This window comes from Cimex lectularius, unplaced genomic scaffold (assembly GCF_000648675.2).
Source record: "Cimex lectularius strain Harlan isolate CLEC.00 unplaced genomic scaffold, Clec_2.1 scaffold46, whole genome shotgun sequence".
Classification (NCBI taxonomy): domain Eukaryota; kingdom Metazoa; phylum Arthropoda; class Insecta; order Hemiptera; family Cimicidae; genus Cimex; species Cimex lectularius.
In genome coordinates this window covers 1,908,462-1,921,120 of record NW_019392654.1, presented here as the reverse complement: position 1 = coordinate 1,921,120, position 12,659 = coordinate 1,908,462, and the positions used below count along the sequence as shown (strand labels likewise).

Here is a 12,659-nt window from a genome sequence, read left to right as displayed (position 1 = left end):
AGAGTTAATTGGAACTGTGATGTCTTTGGAAATTGAAGGGATAAAGGGCATATAAATATTGAAGAGAATCGGGAAATAGCTGGATAATCCACACCCTGTATAAAAACTTTATTTTAACCATTTAAGATTTCGTTAATTTTCTCCAAATTAGTCAATCCGGTATTTTTTTTCAAGGATGTTTTTTTATGTTCTCTTGTAATATAATTCATCATTCATAAATCATGTAATTAATCGCCGGGGAATTTACTAATTCTGGTTAACGTCGAAGGAAAAACCGCAACCTGTTATTCTGGAAGCACATTCGACTTTTGGTTTATTTCAAGAGAATTCTATTGTCAGATTGTTTTTGGAAATTTAACCGAAATCTGTATCAAATTTTAGGCGTTTGTTGTTTGTTTTTGCTCTCTTTTAGTTACCAAATTTATTATTGATTTTTTCAGTAATCAAAAATGTTTTAACTTTGCAATATTTTTCAAACATGTAAAAATATGAATAATAAAATTAGAACCATTGTACCACGGAGATATGATCTCCCTATCTGATATCTATGGTCGTTAGTATACAATATAGAAGAAGAATATACAATTGCATACAAATCCGGTCTCTACTTATTAGCATTAATTAAGCATACAGATGTAGCACTAAAGATTTTTTATTACTAAACTAGAATGTTTGGTATTTTTCATTTATTTGAAAATGATTCATCCAATAAAATCTTTAAAGTTAATCTGATTTTTTTGCTTTATTATTTGGACCTTCCAAACACACACACATATGATACTGCACTAAATCTTGTCACACGGGTGAAAATAATGACCAACTGGTAGAAAAATGGCACAAGAAATCCAGTTATAGACGCAATTGCATGAGAAGCTTTTTTGTATTGACTCATTAATATATTCGGTGGACGCACTTAGACAGAGTCAAAAATTTCACCCACGTATTTCTCAATTAATTCAGCCGTTACAGTATCTGAATATTTATGCGGATTGACAAACCAATTACGTCGCCCTATCTTGAAATTTCTCCCGTTCCCCTTTTAAAAGTTTCCGCTCCTCGAGGAAGAAAAGCTAACCCCTGGGCCTCTGGACATATTGTTACTGTCACGTCGAGATAGGAAGCACCGTTTCGGTATAATTATGCTTTCCTGACGCGCGGTGCAGACGGAAAGTCTTTCCAGCCGAAAATGAATAGTCCTTTTTCGACTGGACAAAGCCGACCGGGAATACAATTGCTACACGTAATAGTGGAATAGTTGTGCAATCCTAGGGTTCCAATTCGATGTTCAATAAACTATATGATGAAAATAGCCAATGCCATAAAACGTAAAAATCATCGATGATCAACGAAAAGCAAATAAAAATTGATTTATACCTTTGAGGAACATGAATAAAAATAAAAAATGATTTTTTTAAAGAATAGTTTGGAATAATAATGCTGGTAGAACAAGTAATAAGGGCTATTTTGAGACATAATAAAAACATTCATAATAAAACTAATAAGTAAATTATATTTTACTATCTCAGAGAAATTACGAATTATTTGTATGGAGGCCAGGTCCATTGCCTCGGAGGTGGCTGGCTTGCAAGCGGCTCCCAGGCTTTCCAGCCCAGGAAATTTCTAGCGAGCTTGAGTTCGTTTTCTGCCTGCACGATGATCTCTTCAACTTGACCGCAACCGATTTTCTCCTCAATCTCGCACGGATCTTCCGCTTTGGTTACGATCGACATTCTGTGTGAGATTAGTTCCTCGGTGTACTTCCTGTAAGCAGCATCGTCGGGCATCTTCGCCAAGACCCGGAGTATTTTACCGTACAACGTTAAAAGCGTATGCCTTGGGTTTGCAGAAACCGCGAGCCCCGTTAAGCCAGTCGTTTTCTTCCACATTATTATAAATAAAACTAACTTTATTTTGTTGATACGATTATCTTATCTTACTTAAATCAGCTGTTTTCTCTCATGCTGCTCATTTAATGTGCTCCTGCCACGTTCAACAAACTTCCCTCCATTCATTGTGTACTGGTAGAGCCAAAAAGTTTCTAAATACTTTTAAAATTTAATTATTATTTCTATGTAAGACTTACTTACACAAAATAGTTTGTTTATTATTATTATTATTTTTTAGTAATGAAATATTATACTCAAAATAATATTGAACAATACAGAGCTTTGCTATTGTAGCAAAATAAAAATAAGATGCAATACAATAAGAAACCTTATTATTGTATATTATATTTGAAAAATATGGCTTACAGGGAGATACTCGCGGCCCTAAGGTTAACACATCGGGGAGTGGGAAACTTCAACTTTCGGGGAGGGAAAGTTCAAAAAGAAACTACCTCTTCGCAAACGTTCTATGGACAATAATTGTGATATGTTAAGAATAATAGGTTTTAGGTAAAAAGGTTGGTGTTGGGTTTATCACTGCTCAATTGAACCTAAACCGATTGAATTACTTCAAGAATTAGTTCTGTTCTATATAATTAAATTATTAAGGAAGTTAATAAAAAAAATAAAATTGTAATAGATATTTTTTATTTCTGAACAAAGAGTTTCAAAACAAATTCATCATACGAGTACTGTGTAAGGTGCAGCTGCAACGGGAGCTGCGACGTAGGGGGAGGTATAGTATCTCGCTGCAAAACCGGGGGCGCCGACTACCCTGGAAGCACGTGCTACGACTGGATTTGGTGCGGCAACGTAAGGAGCAGCATAGTAAGGCGCGGCGGTATAATAAGCAGCATAGGGCGCAGCATAGGGCGCAGCATAGGCTGCAGCATAGTAAGGAGCTGCGACATAAGGTGCAGTAACAACTCCACGTTTGTCTCTTACGTTTTCACCGTTGGAGACAGTCAAGGCGACAAGGAGAAGGAAAGCGATCTACGAATCGTACTCATGTTAATTTAATGCGAATAACATACGAATGTTATATACTCACAGCAGATTTCATGGTTTTTTGGTGTGTTGTTCTTGTCCGTCGTGGGCAAACTGATGCCCGTTGGTCAGAGAAGAAATTCTTTTATACCCGGGCCATGTTACATATTAAACATGCATTGTCACGTATCGTCCTTGCCGTTCGGCCAACGTATCATCCTTACAACACCCACCAGGATTTACATCACTTTAAGCAGTTTGGAGTTGGAACCACCTTCGGCCTGAATATTTTCATCGTGAACGTTGTCTGAAAGTTGGGCAAGCTTCAACTACACGCCCAGAAGCACGCGAGTAAGAAAAAAGCAACATTTTTTTTTTAAATAAAAACGTTACGAACTTTAATCTTTATAGCACGCGGTTCAACCTTTAACATTTGTGATTATACAATTATTTTCAATAACATGAACGACCGGTTTAAATCCTATATATTAAAACGTAATGCGACCTGCTTAACGACAGAAACTTAATAACTTGTGCTGGAGCTCAATTTCAAATGGAAGAAAAAAACGTAATTTCGTAAGTAATAAATGTAAAAGTAATTAAATAATAACCTATATTTGTTAAATTTGCAATATTCCATTGACATTATTTCGATCCAATCAAAATTTTGGAAAGAAACATTCATATTTTCTTATGTTTGTTTACTTTTATTTAACTGTATACTGTCTAAGTTTGAAAAAATGTAGAATAATAATATATTATAACTTTTTCATCTCAACCAGGACATAATATAAAAAGAATAATTAATTGAAAGAAATAATTTGGTCGATTAGACTACTAAATATAATGCATATATTATAACATTATTATAATAAAAATATTTAATTGTTCTACGAACGTGGAATCACCAATTTAGCAAAATATGTTAAAATATGAACAAGAAACAAAGTCGATATTCATTTTCTGTACTCCGAAAAACTATCGATTATAAATTTTTCAGGAAATCGGATTTTTTTAAGTATGCCATCCAAATGGCTCTGAATTTTTGAAATTGGCAAACATGTTCTTTGAAATGACTCCATCCATCAACCGGACAATTTACAGAAATTTAGAATCTTATAAATTATACATAATGATCCTAAAGTCAGGTCCGTAAATTATAATTTCACATTTGCAGGTATAAAATAAAAAGATTGAAACGTTTTTGTTCATTTCATCCATATTTGTCTCACTTTCATTACATTATACAATTCATATAAATAACGAAATAATGCAGCTTTGCAACGGTTGTCATATCGTTGAAATTGCAAAAAATCCAGAGATGTTACATTATTCTTAAGTGGAACAATAGGACCAAAGATACAAAATCCAGCTGAAAGATGTATATTTCTCGTTTTCTTTTAAATTCGTATTTAAGGGAGTATATGAATTATATTTTTTAAATAAATATTTTTTAATCTATTTTAATGGAAGGAACCTTCTCGTTTTTGTAACTTTTCATACATCGAATCTCATTTAATATTTTCTTATTCTAAATTTAAAAACCAAGTGATATGTGAGAACCTTAAAATACATGCACAAGGAATGCAGAAAACCATTTTGTATTAAAAGTACTTTAATTAGCTAAAATATATTTTTTCCCATTGGCATGAACGCGTGGATAAGTGTTTGACCTAGTATCATCAAAAAGGTTTCATTCTAATCCCAATATTAAAATCCATTAAAGACTCTTGTTCGTGTCTAAACCCTAACTCTAAACCCTAAACTCATAAATTCATTATGGTTGTAACCATAATTTTTAATATTGTAAGTAGACGTTTAATATTATTTAATCGTAATCGTGAGAAATAGTTTCAAATTTCTGATGAAAATAATCCTCGGAAGCAAAGGAACTGAGTGTTTTTGTAAATTTGCATTTGCCCTAATTTTTTATACATAGGAAGCATAAATTTCTTTAAACTGGACAGTCCTTACATATTGAATAGAGAGAGAGGTCATTAGATAGAAGGTTTCTAAATGAAAAATTGTATATAAACCTAAAGCTCGTAAGTCTAATTTAAAAACGTACGCATTGGGACCTAATATGGTATATTGGGGTACTTCGAATTTCACGAAAAAGAGAGTCACTAATAGATAAATGGTACCTTGTAATCCTTTCGTATTGTCCGTTAGTGCCGATTAAATGTTTGCTTAAAAAAAGCAATTAGCCTACGTCTTCAGGCTGTTACACAGGTAAAGATATTACTTTAATTTATTATTAATTGATTTATTTAGATTTATTTTTTAAGGGGGTTCGCTATAGCAAAGGTCATATTAACCTCTGTTGGTGGCAGTGTTTTTGAAAAAAAGCCCATTTGTTCGTATGATTCAGGGCAGCTGAGATTCGAACTCGGACCCGTACAGTGATATAAGTTGATATGAGTTCGATGTAAGTAGTTTATCCTGAACATTATCACCGAGAAAAACATAATCTGTCACACATTAAAAAATTTATCTTCAAAACAACACCAAAAAGGGTGCATTCAAAAGAGATAATATATTTCCATTGTAATGGTAACCAGACGTTTATAGAGAACAACACAATGTTCGTCGTTATTCTCAAAACCTTCAACCGTACATTTACATGAGTAATTTTTCCTGCAAAACTTACTGCAAAGACAATCAAACCAAGATGAGACGACGTGGATTTGAAAAATCGCCAAAACTTTTAAATTACAAAAAACAGCCTATTATTTTCATAACATAAATTTACACTTCTTTATTTATTTGTTTTCAATTACCAATTGAATTTAAAGTAAACCAGATGTGATTCCATTAAACTGGAGCACATGACATTGCGAAAGAATATGGATTATTGCGAGGTGTTGACACATGAAAGATATGAGAGAATTATATGATTGCAATGCTCATATTCACATCTGGGCAGGTGTTACCTGCCGCTGTCGCTTTATTCAAAGAACGTCGGTGCCAATCATTAGGTGAAAACCGCCTGTTTCTATGCACGCGTTACATGCTGAAATAACCCTCGTTGTCTCGTTTTTCCTGAAGCTTTTCAAATTGCTACACGATGAGAGGGAGAAGGGAAATGACTAGATTTCTTTCACATCTTGACATGGTGTTTACCGATTCTCACTGGCATACATATTCAAAAACCTTCCTGTTTGAGTAACCTCGACGTTTTGAATATACCATATTTAACATGCTTAGATAATTTTACAACTGCTCGTATTGCGCATGTTCAGTTCTCTTATTGCACTGACTATACAAACATAACGTCCTTGTATCCTTTAGCCTAGGTTTTTTTTTGTTTTTTTCGTAACGAAATATACCGATTCGATTCGAAATACATGAACGACCAACTTGTAAGAGGATATAAGTATCTTGTTTACTATTTTTTTTCTCCATTCTCTCTCTCTCTCTCACTCTCACTCTCTCTCTCTCTCTCTCTCCTCTCTCTCCATATATATATATATATATATATATATATATCCTGGGGCAACCCCAAATCATGGGTCAAAAATTCAAGATCATATAGGAAATTCTGCTGAGCGCTGAGTAAAAAAAAACGTACTACCATCACACAACTGGAAACAACATTCATAATTATTCGAATGAAACTAAAACCAGCCTGATTGGTTGAAAATTATAATTTTCCTGATTTTTCAAAGTTAGGGGGTGGGGCACAAAAAATTCCCCTTTTGACATTTTTATTGATAAATTCAAAAGATGCTTACCCTACTAAAAAACGTTCCGAAACAAACCTAACTGTACCCTTCTTGAGCTGTGATATCTTTACACCTTTTACGTGAAGTCCAAACTATGCTCAGTTTCGGTAATTTGACGGAGAATTCCATCACTAAAAATTAAATTATTTAAGATGTTTTGTTTATGAATAACCTGTTTGTAAATTAACATACGTACTACTTAATTATTTATATTTCAACTATTTCAAGGAATAATTAATTACCTGGGAATTATTATAACAGTATCAAACAATTAAACAATATAAACACTTCCCATTACAGAAATTGTCAAATAAGATTTCAGGTCAAAAGCACACAATGTTTAGAGTTTCTTCGCTTGATTTTGTTAACTGCAAAAATTTGTTTCCTTTTGTTCGGTATTCTATGAAAAGTGAAATAGGTATACACATGCGTATAGTGGAGAGAGTGATATAAGAGAAAATTATTTAGATAGAAGGATAGATAGATGAAAATAATAGATAAATAGATAAGATAGAGACCAATGGAAAGGTAGGTAGATAAATGGATAGACATTATTGAAGGATGATATTAGGTATACATATGTAAAAAATGTAGAGTACCTGATAAAATGTTTAATTTTTATATAAGTACAACTTTTAGATATGTATGATCCTATGATATATATTTAGTGAACATATATGTAGATAGATAGAGAGTGATTGATACATCGATAGACTCATAAATAGATAGGTTGGTAGAAAGAATGATACATAGATAGATAAAAGACAGAAAGAAAAAGGGAGAGGGAGCGTGAGAGAGCGAATGATCGATTAAGAGAGAGAGAGAGAGAGAGAGAGAGAGAGAGAGTAAGTGAGTGATATGGAGAGAGAGAAAGAGTTTTAGGGAGAGAGAGAAAGAGAGTGAATGAAAAACAGAGTGAGTGAATGATATGTTAGACAGAGATAAATACAGATAGATAGAAAAGGGGAAGAGAAAGGGAGATAGGGAGAGAGAGAGAGGAGGATAGAATAAAGGGGGATGAGAGGAATAAATGGTTACTACATTTATTGACAACTTAACGTAAACGAAGAAAGAGAAAAGTGATCTCTTACGTCAGTAACGGACACTTTAGTATTAATACCATACGAAAAGCTAAAAAAGTATAAATCTAGTACACAATATATGGATTTCAGATGAATAAAATTAAAATAAAACATATTTTATTTTGTATATATTGTATTTTATCGTTAAAATTAAAGCATGTTTAAAATTATTATTTTGTACGAAAAAATAATTAAGATAAATGATTCTTTTGTTAGGATTTTCGTCAAAAAAGCCCAAAATAAAATAATAGCTTTACTTGACAAGAAGGATCGTCGATTTTAAGGAAACTTTCTTTGGTGATATGAAGTAGATCGAAAAATATACGTGCCCGATCGCTCTTACCGATAGATTCGAGAAACGTTAAATGATGCTTTAAAGAAAATATATTTTTATGGCGTAATTTACTGAAAAGTTTTTTGGTTACCAAAATGTCATTTAATACGATCCGATATATTATTTACTTATCCTGCGTAAAATAATTGGGTCATGTACAATACCCTTGAAATACATTCACCAAGTAATACTAAGCCCAGACTAATTGTTATAGCGAACCGTATTTTTTGAATTTCGTTCTTGAATTAGATCTCACTGAAAAAAGAAATGTGTTTTTGGCAAATACGCTTCAGAAAAAATAGTTTGTTTTATACCAAATTAATAATTTATATATGGTACATTTGCTGGGATAATACCTCTTTGAATGGGTGATCCACCAATCTATGAATATAAAACAACATTCAACAAAATATTTAAATAAAGTTATACATATAAATTAAAATGTTAGAGAAAGAAATGAGTGAAGAGAAAATCCGAATCTAATTCTAAATTCTCCAAATTTTAACTTATATGAGCTTTACTATAATATGATCTATAATTCTCAATGCACATCTAATTGAACAAAAATCTAGACCACTTGGTTTTCTTTAAACCCATATTTTTTTATATACTAGAGTCTCGTGGATTAGGGTTTATATACACGAGGCTCTATTATACACTATAGGCTGGTCGATCGCATAGAATATACTACCATATTTTTTTTTAACCAAGTTAAACTTTAAGGAAGTTCAGAATGATAATACGAACGATAGAGAACACCGGAAAAAGAAAATATTATCTTGCATTTTACGGTTTTGTAGAAATCACAATAGTTGTCACAACTATTATCACTCACTCATCGATACTGATACTCAGTCGGTCGGTACGATACCGGAACCGTTATTGTGCAACCGAAATCCAACTCGGACGTGTCCGAAGGTGGAAAACACACATTCTCCCAACAAGGAGGAGCTTCCACAGGGAAAGTGGAAAAATGCGTGGTGAATGGAACCGAGCCGAACAAAGCTTCTGTGTAAATTGAGCTCCGTAATGTTGCACGGGATAACGCGTTCTACCAAACCACCACCACCGACCTATATAAGACTCTGCAGGCCACCCCAAATCATCAGTCGTCTTTACCCTCCCAACATGAACATACTAAAGGTAAAAGAACAAGTGTGGATTATTTTTCGCGATGCATCGAAGATCAACTACGAGAGGCCGTGAACAGTGCATTTTAGTGTTTTATTTAGTTATTTATTTTTCAACTAATTGAGATATGATTTGTTTGTTGTAGGTGTTAAGTGATGTGTTGTAAAGTGACATAATTTAAAACATTTGATCAGAATTTTTCAAAATTCTTTTCAAAAAATTATTTGTACATACCATACTTGCTAAATAAGATTTTATTTACCCATATAATTTATTTAACTAGTGAAATAGGGTAAATTTAAACATTAGCAAATTCGTATTGCGAGCGTACTTTTAATACATACATTACATACATATATTTAAATAAATTACGAAAGCGAAGTTGGATTTGTAAAAGTTCATCTCAAAAAAGTAAATATATATTCTTAATACAAATTTTTGTTGTAGTGTTGCTTGGCGTTATCTGTATGCGCCATTGCTAAGGCGGGAATAAGACGGGACCTCGGCTTTGCTGGCGTCGGGTCTTTCCATGGATTTCCAGCGTCGAACCGATTCATCGGAAGATTTACGAATCAAGGAAACAGATTTTTCGACGGAGGGGCACAACCAGGAGTGTTCCACGTCGGAGCCCCTGGATACAGTAAAGGCGGCGTCGGTAACGGTTATCAGGAACAAGGCTTCGGCAATCATCAAGACATAGGTGCTTTCAATGAAGGCTTTCAAAACGCAATACTGACCCCGTTGTTGGTTCAGCCGGTAAAAGACGTTACATTTGACAACGGCTGGAAAGGGATTGAAACCGAACACGGGTCAATCGGAGAAGGACACGCCTTAGCCAACTCAGCTTTTGGAGGTGGTCCTCAAAGGGCTGTAATACCAGTACATGAAAATACAAACGATGTTTTACCAGATACGCCAAATCCTATTAAAATCAACCCAGGTTTTGTAGGATTTCAAGCACCCGATGTTGGACATTTTGGACAAGGTGCATTTAGAGGCGGTCATAAAGGCATAGCTGTACCAATCTTTGAGAATAACTTTCGACAGACTCATTCTCGACCTGCTGCACCTCTTTTCACACCGACATTTAACAAGGAACCAATTTTCTTTAACGTAAGACCTCATAGGTATCAATATCGGTTTCCCAACAACGCGCACTCTGGCCACAACGATTTCTCGCAAAATTGGCAGCTGGATAACAACGGTCATGGACATGCGTCCCAAAACAGTGTGCAGTATGGATCTTTTGGCAACCACGCCTCATCAGTCTCGAATCACAACGGTCACACGTCTGCAACAGGACGAGATCACGATGCCATCGATCATTCGGAAAACTTCGGCTCGTCCCACTCACAAGGAATCTCTACGCCCGATGTTCATCTCCAGTCTAGTCATGGTCATGAGGCTCATTCGACAGGGAACAGCATAGCCGATGGTCACGGGACAAATGGACATGGAGCTGGTCACGCCCAAGAAAAAGCGACTTCCTACCAGAGCTTCGTCATACACAGTTACAAACCGGTGCCGGTATACGCCAAAGCTGAAGAATACAAACACGAAGATTTCTCAGGGCACGAAGGATCACGTCAAGGAAACAAAAATCAGGACGATCATTAATTGAAACAAATAAAACGAAAATACGCTTAATTTATTACAGGGGCTGACTTTTCCATGTTGCTAGTCTACAATAATGATGTTATTCATTTAAACTGTTAATAAAAACAGTTTTTTCAATTTTCCAATATATTATAGTTATTTTTATTTCCTCAATCAAAAAATAGTATCCTGAATCTAAGCTCACAAGAAAATAAGGACATCTTAAAAAGAAATATCGACGAGCTTTAATTTTACTTATTAGCATTGTCACAATCAGCAGACAGCACACATGTACACATGTGTATAACATCAATAAATTAATTAACAACAAACATAAACGGCTACAGATAAAAATAAATATTTAACTTTACGCAAAGATACCTCAATGATGTCCATTCCAAACGTTCTGCTTACATGAATTAATTAGTTACACATCTATTGATTCTTAAAAACCAAAATCGTTTTCGTATTGTTTTAGGGAAAAAATTAATCAAATATAACGCAATGCTCAAGCGTATGGCGTTTAAGTATGTTCCATTTTCGAAGGCGTTTTCTGGACTAAAACGGTCTTTCATTTTAAGAACCAGCAATAAATATAAGAACAAAAAAACTTTTTTCTTAATGTTTTAAAATAAATTTAATTAAACGATTATTGCCTAAAATAGAATGGAATAAAAAAAAAGACTGGATTTTAATCATTGATTTAGTTAGCACATTTAGCCAAACATCATCCCAAGTTTACAATGTAAGTGCAGCCAACTGATTGCCTTAACAAGCTAGGGTACATGAATAAAAAAACAACAACAGCAAAAAATGAAAACTCGTAACGCTGTTCCCTCAAAAATCTATGCCCCCCCCCCCGGAAATACACAAAGCAGGAACACCTCTTAGGTCAAACGTGGGAAGCATACACAATCCGAGATTTACTTTATCATAAATGCATAAACAACATATTATGGAAATTAGATGAGAATAAAAAATACAATGTAGCAAATTATCACGTATTTAAAGAACCTGTATGGAATATCATTAATGAACATGATGAAGCCCTCATCTCATTATCCCTTAGAAATAATTGTACATTTTATTTGTAGGCGACTCAATGAAGTGGGAAATACCTTTCAGCTTTAATGAGACATTTTAAGTATGAGAATGAAATTTATAAACAGGTCAATGAGTTTGCCATGGGTGTACTTACCCTTCTTTTGGCGTATTGATTATCATTGAGCTAGTGGACTTGATTTGGTTGTTATGATTTTACTCTAAGAGTAATTTAGAAATAGTAAACCAATTATGTACCTGTGAAAGTGAGGTCCTAGGTGTGATGGTCATCAAGAACAGAAGAACACTGGTATCAAAAACCTATCATCACTGATAGGTTACTTTCCTCCTTGTCGTTCGTTCTAGTTAAAAGTTAGTGAGGCTTTGAACTTTCTTGACCGTGCTATTAAATTGAGTGGCAGTCAGTTTCACAGGAAGAATATTACGAAAAAGAAACAAATGTTGAAAAATGTTAGGGTTTAATGTCTAACCAACAGACCTATTTCCCAAGACTATTCCAAATGGAAGGTTGCCTCACGGGGATTCATTTGTAAATGTAAATAAGAAATGCTTTGCCATAACTTATAAATGGTGTGCTTAACAAATCAAACCGCTTAATTTGAAGCAATTGTTGACTGACCAGCCTAGTTGCATTTGTTCAGTAATAAAAGTATCGACCACTTTTTAACTTACGAACACTCTGGAACAAGGTATGATTTTGAAGAAAGCAAATTTAGTTGCTTATGCCAAGCTTTCGTCCTATCGATAATCTACTTATATAACGTTGCAATACTCTTACCGCCCTTGGGAAAGATGGGACTGAATCGGGCTTCAAGGAAGTTTGAGATGACCTGCAAAAACTTGAAAAGTTCAATGT

At 34.1% G+C, this 12,659-nt stretch overlaps 3 protein-coding genes across 3 annotated transcripts; 1 reads left to right on the top strand and 2 right to left on the bottom strand.

The window, feature by feature from the left end:
- Window positions 1–1,491: 1,491 nt before the first annotated feature.
- LOC106671043 (NADH dehydrogenase [ubiquinone] 1 alpha subcomplex subunit 5-like) lies at window positions 1,492–1,999 on the bottom strand. Its single transcript, XM_024224592.1, has one exon. It carries the CDS (start codon window positions 1,884–1,886, stop codon window positions 1,539–1,541), a length of 348 nt encoding a protein of 115 aa, XP_024080360.1. The 5' UTR covers window positions 1,887–1,999; the 3' UTR covers window positions 1,492–1,538.
- Window positions 2,000–2,499: 500 nt separating this feature from the next.
- On the bottom strand, window positions 2,500–3,046 carry LOC106671079. Its single transcript, XM_024224598.1, has 2 exons — window positions 2,938–3,046; window positions 2,500–2,879 (listed from the first exon to the last, which is right to left on the bottom strand). The coding sequence occupies exons 1-2, from the start codon at window positions 2,947–2,949 to the stop codon at window positions 2,568–2,570; spliced, it is 324 nt and encodes a 107-aa protein (XP_024080366.1). The 5' UTR covers window positions 2,950–3,046; the 3' UTR covers window positions 2,500–2,567.
- Window positions 3,047–8,882: 5,836 nt separating this feature from the next.
- Window positions 8,883–10,873, top strand: LOC106671078. Its single transcript, XM_014401885.2, has 2 exons — window positions 8,883–9,157; window positions 9,593–10,873. The coding sequence occupies exons 1-2, from the start codon at window positions 8,999–9,001 to the stop codon at window positions 10,760–10,762; spliced, it is 1,329 nt and encodes a 442-aa protein (XP_014257371.1). The 5' UTR covers window positions 8,883–8,998; the 3' UTR covers window positions 10,763–10,873.
- The last annotated feature ends 1,786 nt before the right edge of the window (window positions 10,874–12,659 follow it).

Bases quoted from the DNA above. Each gene is read 5' to 3' on its own strand.
- LOC106671043 (XM_024224592.1), bottom strand. From the start codon at position 1,886: ATGTGGAAGAAAACGACTGGCTTAACGGGGCTCGCGGTTTCTGCAAAC.
- LOC106671078 (XM_014401885.2), top strand. From the start codon at position 8,999: ATGGAACCGAGCCGAACAAAGCTTCTGTGTAAATTGAGCTCCGTAATG. The intron at 9,158-9,592 runs GTAAAAGAACAA...TTTTTGTTGTAG, and splicing joins CCAACATGAACATACTAAAG to TGTTGCTTGGCGTTATCTGT.